This window comes from Trichechus manatus, unplaced genomic scaffold (genome assembly GCF_000243295.1).
Source record: "Trichechus manatus latirostris isolate Lorelei unplaced genomic scaffold, TriManLat1.0 scaffold00074, whole genome shotgun sequence".
In the NCBI taxonomy this organism is placed as follows: domain Eukaryota; kingdom Metazoa; phylum Chordata; class Mammalia; order Sirenia; family Trichechidae; genus Trichechus; species Trichechus manatus.
Window position 1 is genome coordinate 9,565,597 of NW_004444010.1, and position 19,851 is coordinate 9,585,447.

General features: G+C 36.5%; 1 protein-coding gene across 4 annotated transcripts in view; it reads left to right on the forward strand.

Annotated features, from left to right (window-relative positions):
• The window catches only part of MAP3K1 (mitogen-activated protein kinase kinase kinase 1), a 77,799-nt gene that overhangs the window by 48,391 nt on the left and 9,557 nt on the right, over positions 1 to 19,851 (forward strand). For 3 of the 4 annotated variants that reach the window (XM_023734983.1, XM_023734985.1, XM_023734986.1), the window contains 10 exons: positions 343 to 408; positions 4,867 to 4,988; positions 5,504 to 5,585; positions 5,699 to 5,882; positions 8,664 to 8,942; positions 13,561 to 13,682; positions 16,900 to 16,991; positions 17,264 to 17,453; positions 17,934 to 19,218; positions 19,594 to 19,746. In XM_023734983.1, coding sequence (XP_023590751.1) covers positions 343 to 408; positions 4,867 to 4,988; positions 5,504 to 5,585; positions 5,699 to 5,882; positions 8,664 to 8,942; positions 13,561 to 13,682; positions 16,900 to 16,991; positions 17,264 to 17,453; positions 17,934 to 19,218; positions 19,594 to 19,746 — 2,575 coding nt within the window. The remainder of the gene's footprint in view (positions 1 to 342; positions 409 to 4,866; positions 4,989 to 5,503; positions 5,586 to 5,698; positions 5,883 to 8,663; positions 8,943 to 13,560; positions 13,683 to 16,899; positions 16,992 to 17,263; positions 17,454 to 17,933; positions 19,219 to 19,593; positions 19,747 to 19,851) is intronic. The other variant, XM_023734984.1, reaches the window with a different exon arrangement.

Genomic DNA, 19,851 nt, shown 5'->3' on the forward strand with positions numbered 1-19,851 from the left:
CCACCCACCCACCCTTCCAAAAGAAAAAATAGCTGCAAGCAGGGTTTAGGATCCTAGTATCTAAAGGACAGAGGGCATCTAAAAGAGAATATTCACAAAAGAAGAATTTCAAGGTACAAACAAGAATGAAAACTTCAATCAACCTAATAACCCAAGAAATGCTTATTAAAAATAAAAAGTTACAAAATTAGTGGAGACTCTTTTAAGGAGACAATTCAGTTCTTGTAAGTATATGATTCACTATATGTAAAGTAATAGAGCCTTTCTGTAAAAAAAAAAAAAAGTGACTTTTTAAAATGTTTATATTTTTTGATCCACTAAATATACTTTTTTTTTCTTAAGAAATTTTAATCTGAGTAATTCACAAGACTTTATGACTGTTTCTCACAGTATTGTGGTGAAAAACTGGTAAGAACTTTAAATATCCAACAGCAAGATAATGGTTAAGTTGAAGTATACCCATATTATGACTATTTTAAGCAGCCTTAAAATTATGCTTTTGAAGACTATTGTATGGCATGGAAATATGTTTATAAGTGAGACAGAGTCCAGATTACAGTACTACATACCATGCATGAACCCAGTTTTTATATATAAAAAGTATTATAGGTGCATAAAAAAATGGAGGGAATAAAAATTTTAATGGCTGTTGCTAGGTTGTGTTATCACAGGTTAGTTTTTTACACTTTAAATACTTTGGGTTTGGGGGCCTTAGGACTCCTTCACAAATACTCAGCTCTGCCCTAATAGCCTGAAGATAATATGTAAGTAATGGGTGTGACTGAGTTCCAATAAAAGTGTATTTGCAAAGCAGGCAGCAGCCTTATTGAATCCTTTTGTAGTTTGCTAATCCCTGTCCTATACGCATGTGATTTTACTTCTGAAAAAGCTGCTTAAAAAGGAAATAATCTGAAATGTAGGAAAGGTGAGCAAAAAGATGTTTATCATGGTTTTTTAAAATATGGAAACAGCTCAAATGTCCAACAATAAATAGATAGTTAAGTAGTTAGGATCTGTCTAATCAATGGGAATTTATACAGCCATTAAAAATTATGCATATAAACAGTTTATTGACAAGTGGAATTTTTATGATAAAATTTTTACAGATATGAAATTGTACATGTATATGAATAAATAATCCGGTGCTTACAAAATGTATACTTGGAAAAAGATGGGCAGAAATAACCTTAGAATGTTATTTTTTTAGTCAGCAAGCACTTAATTAATAAGTTGCACTTGACATACAATTTGACTAAATTGTGGAATTTGTCCTAAGTCTTTTTAATAAACTAATTTTGGTATAATTATTTGAAAAATTAGTTGATCCTGAATGATTTTTTTTTTTAACTTTTTATTTTGGTGAAAACATAAAAACAAAACATACACCAGTTCAACAATTTCTACATGTATAGTTCAGTGACATTGATTACATTCTTCAAGTTGTGCAACCATTCTTGCTGTCCTTTTCCAAATTACTCCACCACCATTAACATAAACTCAGTGCTCCCTAAGCAGAACCCCCCTTTTCCCACACCCTCCCACTCCTGGTAACCACTGTAAATCAGAGCATAGTTTTATGTGCTTGTTGGCCATTTGAATATCCTCTTTGGTGGATGACCCTGAGAGTTTGTTGTATAAGTCATTTCTGTAATGTGGGTTTTTGTTTTTGTTTTTTATTAATGCTTGCATGTTTTGACAGCTTTTCCCTCTCCAGGTAGCTCCCTAATAATGAAAAGAGATAGGGCAGATAAGATGGGAGAGAAAGGCACTGGTAAGTGTGCCTTCACCTTGGAATCACACATTATGACTTTGCTAACCTGGTTGTTCACCTTTTTTTTGGAGAGTGCACTTGAAGAACTGGTTATTTTGCTGTCAGTCACTCAGACCTGTTTTTTGGGAATTATAGCTTAAGACAGTAGATGTGCACTCCTGGGCCCAGTAGAAAACCAGAGCTTAGCAGAGAATCTGGACTTTGTAAGGATAGGTAGGTTATGGGATGGATGTTCTTCTCCAGTATTAAAGTCTAATTATAGTTTCGCCACAAACAGATTTTATGACCTTGAGCAGGTTATTTAACATCTCCGGGCCTTGTCTTTATGTTCTAAAGGAAATGCTGTTAATGACTTTAAAAGCCATTCATCACATTATGAAAGTTCAAACAAAAAAGTTTATAAAATAGAAAATGAAAGCCTCTGCAGTCTAACTACACACAAAATAACCATTGTTCACAGTTTGATGCAGCTTTTAAAAATTATGTAAAGCAGGGAAATAAAATTCCTCACACACGCGTGCTTGCGCATGCACACACACACACCCCACACACCATTACTTCTGCTATATTCTTGTAGTTTTTCAGACAAACAAAGTCATGCCATAATTTGGTCCGCAACTTGCTTTTTTTTTTTTTAATATATCAAGAATATTTTCCCAAGTCAACACAAAAAGACACACTTGTCTCTTTTTATGACTATATAAAATTATATTGATATACCCCAATTTACTTTGCTCTTGCCTTTAACATTTAGTACATCTCTGATTTTTTTTTTGTTTGCTTATTAAATGCAGTACATTTTCTTTTTTTTACACATCCTGTTTATGTAGGGTAGCATCCTAGAAAATAGAATTTTTAGTTCATGGCTATGTACATTTAATATTTTAAGAACAACTAGCAAATTCCCTTCCAAAATTTTCATTTTTACTTCTACCTACAATATATATGAGAACCTGTTTTCCTATGCCATTATCAGTGCCAGATGTTACCAGTCTGTTTAATTTTTACCAATCAGATCATCTAAAAATGTACAATAAAATAAGGTATGGCCTCATTACTTTAATATATATTTTATACTTATTAATGGAGTTAGATGTCTTTTCATGTTTATTGGCTATTTTTTATCCCAGTGCCTTTTTCTCTTTGCCCATTTTACTATTGAGCTATTAATATTTTTTTACTGATTTTTAAAAGCACTTTATTAGGAATATACAAATATTTACAATGTTATGTACTGTATGTTATATATATTTTATATATCAGATATATTGCCCATTGTCTGTTGCAGTTTTGCTTTATTTTACCGTAAATGGAATCATCCTGTATCTATTAGACTTTTATCTACTTTTTTTCACCATACAGAATGTTGTGAACATCTTTCTTTGTCATTTTTTATGGATCTAGTTGATTCTTTTAAAAGGCTCTGTAGTTCCTGAGTGTACCATAATTGTGTGTGTGTGCGTGTGTGTGTGCGTTCATGCGTGCTTCTTTCTGATATCCATTTGGTTGTTGCCATTTTTTCATTATGCTAAATAATACTGCAGTGAACATTCGCATGCAGATATGTTTGTATATTTGTCTGTTTATTTCTTTATGATAGGTTCCTAGAAATCTAGTTTCCTGATGAAAGATTGTGTACATTTAAAATGTGACATAATATATATTTTCACCAAAAAAAGGATCCTCAAGGTCAAGAAGGCAGAGTGTTGACACGTCATGGGGTTGTTAACCAATGTCATAAAACAATATGTGTACTGACTGTTTAATGAGAAACTATTCTGTAAACCTTCATCTAAAGTACAATACTTAAAAAAAAAAAAGAAGCAGCAGCAGCTTAGGGAGCAGTGAGTTCATGTTAATGGAGAAAGAACAATTTGGAAAAAGGAAGATGAGAGTGATTGAACAACTTGGAGAAGGTAATCAATGTCACTGAAATATTCATGTAGAAATTGTTGAATTGATGGATGTTTTCTTGTGTGTACTTTTATCAACAATAAAAAACAAAAATAAAATGTGACATAAGTTTCTAGTTTTTTTCCTAGGAAAGTTGGACAGTTTATACTCCCACCAAAAGTGTCTGAGAGGAGCCTTCAGAATTAGGATGGTGAATAGATGAGCTCTAGGGTCCCTTTCAGTGCTTGAAATCTTAAAACTATTGCATGTAGTTAAAGGTTGTGTGTTTGCACAGTCAGCCTTAGAGCAATTTGTTTATTCGAAAGGTATGATACAAAATTTTTTTTCTAAATTTATTTTGTTGTTGAAAATAATACACAGCAAAACATTCACCAGTTCAATCATTTCTACATGTAGGATTTAGTGACATTGATTACATTCTTCGAGTTGTGCAACTATTCTTACCCTCCTTTTCTGAATTGTTCCTCCCTAGTTAACATACGTTCACTGTCCGCTAAGGTGCCTGTCTTATCTTCCTAGTTAGTGTTGTCAATTTGATCCCATATAGATAGTTCTTAAAAGAGTGTAATGCCCAAGGCAGACCTTTTTTACTAGTTAAGTTGAACTGTTGTTTGGTTTTAAGATGACTTCAGTGGATATTTTCGGTTTAAGGTTTAAAGATTGTCTCAGGGCAATAATTTCAGGGGTTCATCCACCCTCCATGGTTGCAAGAAGTCTAGAGTCCATGAGAATTTGAAATTTCTTTCTGCATTTTCCCCCTTTTGATCAGGATTCTTCTATGGAATCTTTGATTAAAATGTTCAGTAATGGTAGCTGGGCACCATCCAGTTCTTCTGGTCTGGCAAGGGAAGTAGTTGTTCATGGAGGCAATTAGCAATAGCAAAACAAAATTTTGAGATAACCATGTATCTCCTATAGCTCGTTATTGAATTGTATTCATGGCAAGAACAGGTTAGCTCGCACACACAGTCTGTAAATACACAGGTATGTGAATCTCATTTAAAATTACTGTATATTGATAGAAGAAAGAAATGTCAAGTAATTATTTAAGATGCTCTTAAGAATTTCTGGCTAATTTGTTCATATTATAAACAAGCAGAAATTGTTTTCAGCATATGACATTACTTCTTGTATTGTTATTATTATTACTGTGTATTTAATGCTTTCTCTTTCCCTTATAGTATAAAAGATGAAGAGGAGCAGATGTGTCCTATTTGCTTGCTGGGCATGCTTGATGAAGAAAGTCTCACAGTGTGTGAAGATGGCTGCAGAAACAAGCTGCACCACCACTGCATGTCAATTTGTATGTGGCTGTTTTCTTCCCCATGCTTGCTTAACAAGGTTACTCTATAAGTGAGGGAAGATTGGTGAGAAAAGAAAAAATATATATCTAGACCCTAGGTGAAGTCTTCAGCAAATTGAAGTTTAGGATCTATTAAAAGAAAATACAGTGCAGTGTGTTACATGTGGTAATAGAAGGAGCACACAGAATTAGAAACATAATTCTGGTCTGGAAAGTGTACAGGGAGGGAGGGAGGTGGAAGAAGGCCTGGGCAGGTGTTACAGAGAGGGTGACACCAAAGCAGGATTTGGAATGGCATTGCCAGGTAAACACATGGGGTAGAACATTTAGAAAATTAGTAAGCAATGTACATATTATCATAACTGACAAAATGATATTCACAAAAAGTACAAGCATCAGAATAATGTAACCTGCTGAATTTGCCTGTGTTGAAGTAAATATTATATCAAAGTATTTTAACCTAATGTTAAGCATTTGCGTTTTTGTAAGTTTTCTTTTTTTCTCTGATTTCTCAGGGGCAGAAGAATGTAGAAGAAATAGAGAACCTCTAATATGTCCCCTCTGTAGGTCTAAGTGGAGATCCCATGATTTCTACAGGTAACAATTTTGAATTAATGATTCGTATGTGTTTAACAAAAAATAAAAATGTTCTCGAGTGTTATTTAAACCTGTTAATTTTCTTAGCGAACTTTGTTAATTTTTCATTTTAGCCATGAGTTGTCAAGCCCTGTGGATTCCCCTTCTTCTCTCCGAGCTGCACAGCAGCAAACCACACAACAGCAGCCTTTAGCTGGATCACAAAGAAGGAACCAAGAGAGCAATTTTAACCTTACTCATTATGGAACTCAGCAGATCCCTCCTGCTTATAAAGACTTAGCTGAGCCATGGATTCAGGTAAGTTATTCTTTGTTCTTCATTTCTCAGGGAAGCATAGACCAATTAACACTGTTGTCACTCCTCCCAACCCCCTCAAAAAAAACCAAACCAATTGCTGTCAAGTCGATTCAATTCATAGCGACCCTATAGGACAGAGTTGAATTTCCCCGTAGGGTTTCCAGTGAGCGACTGGTGAATTCAAACTGCCAATCTTTTGGTTAGCAGTTGAGCTCTTAACCACTGAGCTACCAGGGCTCCTCCCAAACCCCAGTTATTACAATTTAAGAAAATACTTATGCTTTACTGCATCATGACTCTTACTCCATTGAAATTTTTAATTTTACTTTGGGCGTTAATACTCTGATAATTATTGTAGAGCTTAAACCTCAAAAATTCTTTGTAGTCTGACCTCCCATCCCTAGAAACATCTCTTCCTGAGCTAACAAATATAAATGGTTGTCCAAAGAAACCATTCCAATGTTTAATCCCCATTCCTGCTAAATATTTTCCTGTCGTTTTTCTTATTTGCTGCCATTTAAACTCAGTTTCCCCTTTCTGCATACTAAGGCATATAATTAAAAAAAAAAACAAAAAACCCCATTGCCATTGGGTCCATTCTGACTCACAGTGACCCTATAGGACAGAGTAGAACTGCTCCATAGGGCTTCCAGTGAGTGGCTGGTGGATTTAAACTGCCGATCTTTTGGTTAGCAGCCAAGCTCTTAACCACTGTGCCCACTGTGCCACCAGGGCTCCACAAGGCATACAGTAGGTACTTAATAATTGCTGAGTGGGTGAATAAGAAAAAATATATGTGGTATTTACCTTGTAATAGTCATTTTCATTTGTAAAGACAGTTACCATTCCTTCGCCTTCTCTTCTGATTAAATGTTTTTTCATCCTCAGTGATTAGGGTTTTGCTTGCTTGTTTGTTCATTTCTAAGGATTTTCTTTGTTGTTGGCTCTTTGCGCATTATTTAGAAAATGTAGAAGCCAAACCAGACTATGTCTTCAATAGTGGCTAGTTAACCTGTAGTATCCAATAGACACTAGTGAAGTAAAATAATTATTTTTGAGAATCTTGCTCACATATACTGTTAAATTTGTAAATAGCCACGTTAATTCATTAAGCCTGTTTTCTTTTTCTTTTTATGACCATTATTTAAAAAAAAAAAAACTCGTTGCCATCGAGTCAATTCTGACTGATAGTGACCCTATAGGACAGAGTAGAACTGCCCCATAGGGTTTCCAAGGAGCATCTGGTCGATTCGAACTGCTGACCTTTTGGTTTGCAGCCATAGCTCTTAACCACTAGGCCACCAGGGTTTCTGTTATGGCCTTTAAAAAAAACTGTTTGTCATTGAGTTGATCTTGTCTCATACCGACCCTACAGGACAAGAATAGAACTACCCAATAAGATTTCCAAGGCTGCAATCTTTACGAAAGCAGACAGCCACATCTTTCTCCCACAGATGGCTAGTGGGTTCAAACCGCCAACCTTTTGGTTAGCAGCCGAGCATTTTAACCACTGCACCACCAGGGCTCCATTGTAGTTTGCAGTTGTTTATATTAATATTAGTCTTGTTTTTTTATGTGTATTTTTTAATTATGTTTTCCCAGCATATTGGTAACCCATAATGAATCTAATAAAATCTGAAAACTTAATAAACACATCTTATTTCTTATATCCAGATCACTAATAATATTTAACATAGAGCCTTACTTTTCCCTTCACGAGACCTTGTAATAAAAATTTCCAAGTTGATACTGAGCTATCAGATGCCGCTCTTTTAAGACAGCTTTCTAGCTTGCTTTGCATAAACACTAGTTTGGACTAGGCTGTATATTCCTAGGTTTTTTTATGAAGAATATTATGTAAGACAAAATTAAGACCTAAATAGCAGAATGCTACTTACAGTGCCAGGCATATAAGAAGTTCTGTATATTCTAGTTGATTTATTCTCTTTACTATTACTTTATAACAGAACACATAAATATGTCATGATTTGTTTTCCCCAAAATTGTGTTTATTTATCTCTAATATTTAGAAGTTTTTCAGATGGTAAATTATCTTAGAAATTAAACTTATTTTTGCTAATTGGCCCATAATGTCAGGACTACTTATCGTTTGCTTTTTTCAGGGACTCTGAATTTGTAGGCCTGGTAGTGATGACCGTAATTAATTATAGGTGTATCATTATCCTTTGCTGATTTGGACACAAGCATTTTTCCTTTAGTCTTTCGATTTTTCCGCTCTATTCTGATCCTACCTATTTTATGTATAGTGCTTTTTTTTCAACCTGTATGTTCAAGACATAAATAAAATAATTTAAGATCTTTGACTTAAAAAAAAAGTTTAAACACTATTTTTTGAAAGCACTGATTCCTTTCTTGACTTCACTTGGCTTTTCTAGATTTTGCTCCAGTTTTTTCTCTGTAAGCTGCCTTAATATGAATACAAAGTTGAGGCTCTTCACAGTTTGTTTTGTTTTATAAGCGTGAGGGTACAGGCAGCAGTTAGGCATGGAAATGTATGTATAGCCATCTAATTTCTTAACAGAGTTCACTCTTAATTTTACTTGAGCTAATAAACGTTAGTGACTTTTGATAATTACCAGTTAAACCTGAGTATAAAATTCCTCCTTTTGATTTTTTTAAGTGGATAGATGTATTAGTAGTTGTGTAGTATGATGACGATTTAAGAATGTCACATTTTTCTTAGTAATCAAGCTTAACTCAGAATACTCAGGGTTCGTTAGTTTTTCTTCACATTGAATTTGTTGTGTTTCTTTGATGTAGGTGTTTGGAATGGAACTCGTCGGCTGCTTATTTTCTAGAAACTGGAATGTAAGAGAGATGGCCCTCCGGCGTCTTTCCCATGATGTTAGTGGGGCCCTGCTGTTGGCAAATGGGGAGAGCACTGGAAATTCGGGGGGCAGCAGTGGAAGCAGTCCAAGTGTTGGAGCCACCAGTGGGTCTTCCCAGACCAGTATCTCAGGAGACGTGGTGGAAGCATGCTGCAACGTTTTGTCAATGGTCTGTGCTGACCCTGTCTACAAAGTGTACGTTGCTGCTTTAGTAAGTAGCTTTATTCATGCGCATATCATTATGGGGTCTTTTTTAATGTTTTATAGATACCGTTTTTAAGATACAGTATAACTACATTATCTGATTTCAGAAAATCCATATTTCATTTTTATCCCATGTTAGTTGTTATTGAGTAGGCTTCAACTCTAGGTGACCTTATATGTGACAGAACAAAACATTGTCTGGTCCTTCCTACTCCATCTTCATGATCATTGGTATACTGAAGTCCATTGTTGAGGCCACTGTGTGTTTCGAGTTCCTTGCAACCTAGAGGGCTCGTCTTTGAGCACTATATTGGACACTATTCTGTTGTGACGCGTAGGGTTTTCATTGGCTAATTTTCCAAGCCTTTCTTCCTAATCTAAATCTGGGGGCCTGGGTTTTTTTCTTTTTTTTATTGTACTTTAGATGAAGGTTTACCGAGCAAATTAGTTTCTCATTAAATAATTAATACACGTATGACATTGGTTACCAACCCCCCAACTTGTCAACATTCTCCCCCTCTCGACCTTGGGTTCCCCGTTACCAGCTTTCCTGTCCCCTCCTGCCTTCTCATCCCTGCCCCTGAGCAGGTGTGCCCATTTAGTCTCGTTTTGTTTTATGGGCCTGTTTAATCTTTGACAGGAGTGACTTCAGTACTGAGTTAAAAGGGTGTCCAGGGGCCATACTCTTGGGTTTCTCCAGTCTCTGTCAGACCAGTAAGTCTGGTCTTTGTGAGTTAGAATTTTGTTCTATATTTTTCTCCCACTCTGTCAGTGACCTTGTATTGTAATCCCTGTCAGAGCAGTTGATGGTGGTAGCCAGGCACCATCTAGTTGTGCTGGATTCATTCTGGTAGAGGCTGTGGTAGTTGTAGTCCATTAGTCCTTTGGACTAATCTTTCCCTTGTGTCTTTGGTTTTCTTCCTTCTCCCTTGCTCCAGACAGGGTAGGACCAGTGGAGTATCTCAGATGGCCGCTCACAAGCTTTTAAGACCCCAGACACTACTTACCAAAGTAGGATGTAGAACATTTTCTTTATAAACTCTGTTATGCCAATTGAGCTAGATGTCCCCCGAGACCGTAGTCCCTAGCTCTCAGCCCATTAATTCGGTCCCTCAGGGAGTTTTGATGTATCTGTGAAGTTTCCGTAACCTTGCCTTGGTCAGGTTGTGCTGACTTCCCCAGAACTGTGTACTGTTTTACCCTTCACCAAAGTTATCTATGTCTAGTTAGTTGTTTTCCCTCCCCAGACATCCCCTCCCTCGAAACCATCAAAGATTGTTTCTTTCTGTGTGTAAACCTTTTCATGAGTTTTTACAATAGTGATCTCATACAGTATTTGTCCTTTTGTGATTGACTTATTTCACTCAGCATAACGCCCTCCAGATTCATCCAGGTTGTGAGATGTTTCGTGGATTCATCAGTGTTCTCTATCCTTGGATAGTATTCCATTGTGTCTGCGTACCATAGTTTATGTATCCATTCATCTGTTGATGGGCACTTAGGTTGTTTCCATCTTTTTGCTATTGTGAATAATGCTGCAGTGAACATGGGTGTGCACATGTCTATTGGTGTGATGGCTCTTATTTCTCTAGGATATATTCCTAGGAGTGGAATTGCTGGATTAATCTGGAAGCTTTGTTGAACCCTGCCAACCATGGTTAACCCTGGTGATATTTGAAATACCAGTGCATAGCTTCCAGCATCATAGCAACACTTGAGCTACCGTAGTGTGACAGACTGACAGACAGGTGGTGGATTTGTACTCTGTAATCCCAGGAAATTGCATTTTTTCCATTTAATCTCTTCATTTGAATTTTACTGATTTTAATCTCTACAAAATTTTTGTTGTTGTTGGGAATAAAACACAGTAAAACATACACTAGTTCAACAGTTTCTACCTATACAATTCAGTGACATGAATTACATTCTTTCAGTTGTGCACCCATTCTCACGCTCCTTTTCTTTGTTGTTCCTCCCTCATTAACATAAACTCACTGCTCCCTAGGGTTCCTATCTAATCTTTCCAGTTGCTATTTTCAGTTTGATCTCATATAGATAGTTCTTAAAAGGTCCTAATGCTCAAGGCAGACATTTTTTAACTAGTTAAGCTAAACTACTGTTTAGTTTTAAGAATACTTCAGTGGATATTTTTGGTTTAAGGTTTAAAGATTAATTCAGCTCAGTAGTTTTGGGGGTTCATTCAGCCTTCATGGCTGTGGAAAGTCTGGGGTCCATGAGAATTTGAAATTCTGTTCTGCATTTTCTCCCTTTTGATCAGTATTTCACTATAGAATCCTTGATCAAAATGTCCAATATACAAATTTTCCTGTATATAAGTAGTCCCCGACTTACAATGGGGTTTCATTCCAATGACTATGTCGTAAGTTGGCTCTGATGTAAGTAGACTATTTCTTTTTTTTTTTTTTTTTCAGTTTTCATTATTATTGCCTTTTATTATCAATATCTTCATAAATCCAATCTTTATTTGTCATTGGGGGTTGGCATGAGAATGATAACATTAGCAAATTATGCGCTGCAACTTTGTATATAGTCCTTATTACCAACAATAAAATATACAAAAAAAAAAAAAAGGCAGTTGTAAGTGCTATTTGTTGTAACTCGAATACGTCGTAACTCGGGGACTACCTGTACTACTTACTTTTCTACCTGTAAGTAGGAATGTCTTGCTGTTTATATCTTTAGATTTTTCCTGAGCAAATAACTTATACATGACTAAAAGTGCTTTATGAGATAGCAAGATGATCAAAGTTACTTTTAAGTTTTTTTGGTTTTTTTTTTAATGTTATATTAATAGACAATAAGGAGAATTGATTTTTAATAAACATTTTTGTATGGAAATTCAGGAGCCTTTTTACAGAACGTTCTGTGATAGATTGCTGTGTTGTTTTTCTGGTTTAACCTGTTGGAAGTTGCCTTTCATAGTTTGGATGTAGTAATGAAGACACTATTCTGTTTATAGTTTTGTAGACTAATTCTGCTTTCTCTCTACTGAGTACATATCTCTTTAGAACAGGTATTCTCAATCTTGGCAGTATTGGCATTGGGCCAGATAATTATTGGGGTGTGGGGGGCTTGTTGTGATGTGCCTTGTAGGATGTTTAGCAGCATCCTTGGCCTCTTCCTACTAGATACCAGTAGCAAACCCCCTGAGTCATGATAAACACAAATGTCTTCCGGCATTGCCACGTCATCTGGGTGATAAAGTCATCAGTGTTTCAGAACCACTCCTTTAGAAGAATTCTTTCCTAGTCTGTTTTAAAAACTCAATGGTCTCCCTGCTTTCACCCTCAATCTTTTTCTAATCCATCCTGTAACAACTGTGCCTGATGAATCTTCTTGAGAGGTAGCATAGCATGATGGTTATGGACTTGGGGTTAAAGTTGGGTATACTTAGAATTTATCATCCAAACAGGGACACTTGAATCATCTGCTGGTTAAACTAGGACTAGCCCGGGCTTGGACATAGGGTCAAGATTACAGAGACCTTAATTCAAATTGTGCTTCTGCTATTTGCTAGCAGTGTGCCTTTAGGAAATTTACTTAACCTTTCTTAAACTTTCATTTTCTCACCTGTAAAATAATGAAAATATTTACCTCTTAGGTTTGAAATGAGATTGTGTAAAAAACTTTTTACCATAATATCTGGCACACTGTATGAACATTGACTATATAGTAGCTATTATTATTCAGAATCCCCAGATGTTAACATCTTATGTAACCATAGTATAGTTATCAAAATTAACAGGAAATTAACATTGATATAGTACAATTATCTAATCTATTTTTATCTAATCTACAGATACTGAGATTATACTATTTTTCCCACTAATGTTCTTTTTCTGATGCAGCATTCGGTTCAGGATCATACATTGCATTTAATTGTTATGCCTCATAGTCTCCTTCAATCTAGAACCGTTCTTCAGTCTGTCTTTCATGAATTTGATACTTTCGAAGAAGAGTACTGACTGGTTGTGTTGTAGAATTTCCTTCAGTTTGGATTTGTTTGGTGTGTCCTCATGATTAACTCAGGATATGTGTTATTTTGGGGAAGAATGCCACAGAATTGATGTCTTTCTCAGTGCATCGTATTAGGAGGCACGGGAGATTGCTTTGTCCTAATTACTAGTCATGTTAACTTCAACCAGTTGGTTAAAATGTGCCTGTGAGGTTTTTTCATTGTAATGTTAACTCTTTTCCCCTTGTAATTAAAGACGGTCTTGTGGGGAGATACTTTGAAACTGTATAAATACCCAGTTTCTCACCATAATTTTTCCCATTAATTTTAGTATCTGTTTATGATTCATTCTTGCCCGAAACAGTTATTACTGTATTGTTTGCCAAGTGGTGATTTTTAAAATTTTTATTATTCAGTCTATATTTATTAGTTGGAATTCTACTGTAGTGGAAAATTCATTTTGTTTGTACACCATTCGCTTATTTGTTTACTCAATTATCTATTTGTAGCGTATATTCTTGGTTCATTCTATGGATTATAATCTGTTCCTGTCATTATTATTTTGTTGCCCAAATTGTCCCAGGTTAGGCCATTGTCTCAAATTCTTTTTAAATGTAGTTAAACTGACCTTCAGTGTTTTTTTCCCCAGAAAACGTTAAGAGCCATGCTGGTATATACTCCTTGTCACAGTTTGGCAGAAAGAATCAAACTTCAGAGACTTCTCCGACCAGTTGTAGACACCATTCTAGTCAAGTGTGCAGATGCCAATAGGTAAGGACTTAGTGATGAACTGCTTCATATCATCTTGTTTTAAAAATGCCTAACACAGAGCCTTACACCTAGTGAGTGTTTGTTACGTATTTATTAAGTCTTTGAATATTGTTTTCTAATGTGACATTTCAAATTAAACTGTAGTTCTTAAAGATCTGAAGGAATAGAGAAGAATTAATGGCAAGTAAAAGTCACAATAACAAATAGCATGGACTTCCACATTATTATTGTATTGTGATTGATTGTTTCCTGTTTTAAAATAACATTCTAAACCTGAAGCCCACTTGATAAGAATAATAGTTGACATATATATCTGTAAGGAATAATCTCATTTTAGAGAGTGAATTACACAGGATAGAAGCAAGTAAAAATATACCTGTGTTACCTATTATTAGGACCAAAACAAACAAAAAACCCTGTTCAGTTGTTTCCTTTGTAATTTTAATTAAAACAGTTTTTGTCATATAATAAAAACGTATTCCATATATCCCTGAAATAGCCTTGAAAATTGACAAGAAACAATAACAACCCTAATTGAGGAGTAGAAGGATTTGAGATACAGTGACAGTATAAAGGAGCACAAGCCATACTTTTATTTGACCAATGTTGCTGTTATTAGGGGCTGTCTGGTCAGTTCTGACTCATAGCGACCCTGTGTACAGCAGAATGAAACACTGCGCAGTTATGTACCATCCTCACAATTGTTGCTATGTTTGAGGCCATTGTTGCAGCCACTGTGTCAGTCCATCTCATTGAGGGTCTTCCTTATTTTTGCTGACCCTCTACCTTACCGAGTATGATGTCCTTCTCCAGGGACTGGTCCCTCCTGATAACATGTTCTAAGTATGTGAGATGAAGTCTCGCTATCCTCACTTCTAAGGAGCATTTTAGCTGTGTACTTTTTCCAAGACATTTGTTCATTCTTCTGGCAGTCCATGGTATATTCAGTAGAACTGTCCCATAGAGTTTCCAAGAATGGCTGGTGGATTCGAACTGCTGACCTTTTAGTTAGCAGCCGTAGCTTGCCATACCACTTAACTGCTGCACCACCAGGGCGACCGATACTCTTTGCCAACACCATAATTTGAAGGTGTCAGTTCTTCAGTCTTCCTTATTCATTGTCCAGATTGTGCATGCATATGAGGCAATTGAAAATACCATGGCTTGGGTCAGGCGCACCTCAGTCCTCAAAGTAACATGTTTGGTTTTTAAGACTTTAAAGAGGTCTTTTGCAGCAGATTTGCCCAATGCAATAATACTTCGTTTGATTTCTCTTGACTGCTGTTTCCGTGGGCGTTGATTGTGGATCCAAGTAAAATGAAGTCCTTAACAACTTCAGTATTTCTCCGTTTATCATGAATTCAACCAATGGTTCTCTTTTATTTTCTCTTAGCACAAAATGTGGGACCACATTTCATGTAATAAGCATAATCACTAATAGCCAAAAGGTAGAAAAAACCCAGTTGTCCATTAACTGATGAATGGATAAACAAAATGGTAGTATATACATACAGTGGAATATTATTCAGCTGTAAAGAGAAGTTCTGATATGTGCTACCATGTGGATGAACCTTGAAAACATTATGCTGAGTGAAATATGCCAGACAAAAAAGGACAAATATTGTGTGATCCCACTTATATGAAATATCTAGAATAGGCAAAAGCATTGAGACAGAAATAGATTAGTGGTTACCAGGGGCTGGTGGAAGGGGAGGTATTGGAAGTTGTTAGGGGGGAAAAGTCACACAACATGTAAAATGAAAATTTAGTCTCATTAGGAACCATTGTAAGGCAAATCAGTACTTTGACATATTAGAGGGAAAAATAAGCATAGCTACAATAAACAGTTGTTTGGCAGTTCCCATCTTTTTACATCCTAGCAGCTCTCAGATGGTAAAAAGAGTCAAATCCCCCTTGGTTGGCCTCTGCAATTACACAATTCGGAGCTCCAGTCTTTCTCTTCCTTCCCAAACCAGGTGACCAGGTCTTTGAACCAGTTCAAACTGGTTCAGTCATGGCCGACAAAGTAGAACTAGAACAGACTTGAATGTGTACAATTTGGGTGCTCCAGAAGGGGAAAATTACGGGTTGAAGCCTTGGAATGGGAAGTGGCATAGTGAGCCCTTTCAGGAGCCTGATGCATGAGATTGGGTTATTGGCAGGACTGCAGAGAGCACCACACGTTCAGAGCTGCGTGGTCAGCTGCCGTCTTTGAGCAGGCCACCACTGTTTCTGACTATGCTCAAAATCCAAAGGGCAAGACATCTGGTTGCTATGCAACATGTACACTGCCGTTTTCTAAGAGGGAGATTTGGTTTCTAGCAGGGCTTCAACCTGTAACTTTTACTGTTCTAGTTACCATTTCAGAGCACCCAAATTGTAATCATTTGGGTCTGTTCCAGTTTCGCTTCCTTGGCCATTACTGACCTGGAAAGAACCAGTGCAAAGCCCTAAACATGACATAGTTTATAGAGGGTCTTTAACTTGTTCTTTCTCATTTTATGGTGTCTGTTTTTTGCCTCCATTATTTTCTCTACACAAGCCTGCAGATTGAAAGTGTTAGACGTCTTCTTGCTTAAAGAGAACATTACAGTATCTGAAAACATGGGAAAACAAATAATTTACAAAATGCAGAGGAAAAATCATGTCGTTTTCCAATATTAGTATGCATTTTTCTGAGAACTTCAGTGCTTTCATGGCACTTGTTTGTTGCCCATGTCCTGAAATTCTGAAGCTAGGTTGTTTATCTAGTCAGTTGAATGATTGAACACCGTTAAGAAATACTGTAAGGAGATTTTACGTTATTTGGAACTCAACTCTGGCTATGTAAGAGAATGTAAGGGTTTTGAATGGGAAGGTTCTTGTGTAAGAAAGTCTTATTAAAAACTCAGAAATCAAAATGTCTGGATGTGTATTTTTTTGCAAGATTTGGAATGAAAATGAACCTTTTATCTGGTTTGATATTTAAATCAGTACTTGCTATCTAAGAGCCAATATTGAAGAGTCTATGCTTAACATAGAAGGTAAAATTTTTTAAATTAAACCTAATAATGAGTACTGTTGGTGACATCATTAATGCAGTTTTAATGGTGGGCAAGTAAATACTCCTGAATATGAGTTTTTCCCACTTCATCACAAGGTATTACGTTACCCCCCTCCAGCTGATGTATATTTTATCCAGGATGCAGGACTGACGTTGCTTTCCTCTCATTTTCAGCCGCACAAGTCAGCTGTCCATATCAACACTGTTGGAATTATGCAAAGGCCAAGCTGGAGAGTTGGCAGTTGGTAGAGAAATACTTAAAGCTGGTAATAACTTTTTACCTAAAGTTGCTATAGCATGTTTTATTGTTTTCCGTAGCAGACTTTCTAATTCTCATAGTCTCTTACGGAGCAGTTACAGAACTTTGAAGTAATTTTGTAGATTGATTCAGTCAGTTAACATTACAAATATGAATTATTCTGAGAGAAATTCTTAAAACTAATATAGAGTATTTTTGTTGGTCATGTGGTCATGTTTTGTTTTAGATTTGAATATCACTATTTTTTACGTTTACTTATTTTTACTTTCCTTTTCGTAGGATCCATTGGTATTGGTGGTGTTGATTATGTTCTAAATTGTATTCTTGGGAACCAAACTGAATCAAACAACTGGCAAGAACTCCTGGGCCGCCTTTGTCTCATAGACAGACTGTTGTTGGAATTTCCTGCTGAATTTTACCCTCATATCGTCAGTACTGATGTTTCACAAGCTGAGCCTGTTGAAGTCAGGTAAGTTTTCTTCTGAAAATTGCTTTCCTCTTCCTACCCAACCCCTCCAAGAAGGACACGTTAGATTTATGAAAGACTCAAAAATTACAGAGCAAATGTAGCTTACTAGAGCCTGTAATATTTGATTGAAATAAAAATCTAAAATCTAGGCTACTTAATCAAAAATTTATAGACCCTTTATAGTAAAATAATTTTTAAAGTGCACAAAACTGTAAATTAGTACCATTTTCTTTATTTATGTATTTTTTTCAAGTGCTTTTTTTTTTTTTTTAAATATTTTGTTGTGTTTTTGGTAAAGGTTTACATAGCATTTTAAGTTCCCGTTCAACAATTTCTATACAAGTTGTTCGGTGACATTGGTTACACTCTTTACAATGCATGAATATTTTCATTATTTCCGGTCTGGCTCTTTTGTTTTATTTGCATATATTTTACAGTAATTTGAACTTGCCTGGTAATTGAATGTGTTTTTTCTTTCAGGTATAAGAAGCTGCTGTCCCTCTTAACCTTTGCTTTGCAGTCCATTGATAATTCTCACTCAATGGTTGGTAAACTTTCCCGAAGGATATATTTGAGCTCTGCAAGAATGGTTACTGCAGTACCCCATGTGTTTTCAAAACTGTTAGAAATGTTGAGCGTTTCCAGTTCCACTCACTTTACCAGGATGCGTCGGCGTTTGATGGCTATTGCAGATGAGGTGGAGATTGCTGAGGCCGTCCAGCTGGGCATAGAAGACACTTTGGATGGTCGGCGTGACAGCTTTTTGCAGGCATCTACCCCTAACAACTATCCAGAAACCACAGAGAACAGTTCCCTTGAACGCACAGTCCATTTAGGGAAAACCGGAAAGGGATTGTGTCCTGCAAAACTGAGTGCCAGTTCAGAGGACATTTCTGACAGACTGGCCAGCATTTTGGTAGGACTTCCTAGTTCTGCAACAACAACAGAGCAACCAAAGCCAATGGTTCAAACGAAAGGCAGGCCCCACAGTCAGTGTTTGAACTCCTCTCCTTTATCTCATCATTCCCAATTAATGTTCCCAGCCTTGTCAACCCCTTCTTCATCTGCCCCATCTGTACCAGCTGGCACTGTAACAGATGTCTCTAAGCATAGACCTCAGGGATTTGTTCCCTGTAATATACCTTCTGCATCTCCTCAAACCCAGCGCAAGTTTTCTCTACAGTTCCAGAGAAACTGTTCCGAAAGCAAAGACTCAGACAAACTTTCCCCCATCTTTACTCAGTCAAGACCCCTGCCCTCCAGTAATATACACAGGCCAAAGCCATCTCGACCTACCCTAGGTAGTATAAGTAAGCAGGGAGATACTTCAAAAAATAGCATGACACTTGATCTGAACAATTCTTCCAAATGTGATGACAGCTTTGGCAGTAGCAGCAATAGTAATAATGCTGTTATACCCAGTGATGAGACAGTGTTCACCCCGGTAGAGGAGAAATGCAGATTAGATGTCAATACAGAGCTCAACTCCAGTATTGAGGACCTTCTTGAAGCATCCATGCCTTCAAGTGACACAACAGTAACTTTTAAGTCAGAAGTTGCTGTCCTCTCTCCTGAAAAGGCTGAAAATGATGATACCTACAAAGATGATGTGAATCATAATCAAAAGTGCAAAGAAAAAATGGAAGCTGAAGAAGAAGAAGCTTTAGCAATTGCCATGGCAATGTCAGCGTCTCAGGATGCCCTCCCCATAGTTCCTCAGCTGCAGGTTGAAAATGGAGAAGATATCATCATTATCCAACAGGATGTAAGTATATATAGAGTCTTTAGAAGGTTAGAGAATTTCCTGGGACCATGCTAAATCTAATTCAGAAATGCTACTTTTACCATGAATTCATAATTGCAAGCAGGTTTTTCACATAGAAATACTAATAGTACAGCAGTAGTGTTTGTACTGTTGTTTGAGCAGAAATATTACTTGGCTGTTTTGAAGACATTTTTGATTGATTGTTTAATGGTGGTCATCACTTCTGTGTTTGACACTGATCACCAACAGTATCCATTCAGCGGTCAAGTTTCAAAGTGCTTTGGGAAGCCAAACTGAACAGCAGTTACATTTTGCCAGGCTAATTTCACAAAATCTAACTTAACAGTAAAAAGATTGCTTTCATTTAATATGTAGACACCAGAGACTCTACCAGGACATACCAAAGCAAAACAGCCTTATAGAGAAGATACGGAGTGGCTGAAAGGCCAGCAGATTGGCCTTGGAGCATTTTCTTCATGTTACCAGGCTCAAGATGTGGGAACTGGAACTTTAATGGCTGTCAAACAGGTAAATACCTAGGGAGCACATAAATGAATGATTAAAATTATAAAATGAAACATGAGCAAGTACGAACAATGGAAGGTATGTCCATGTCTGTATATACTTCAGTTC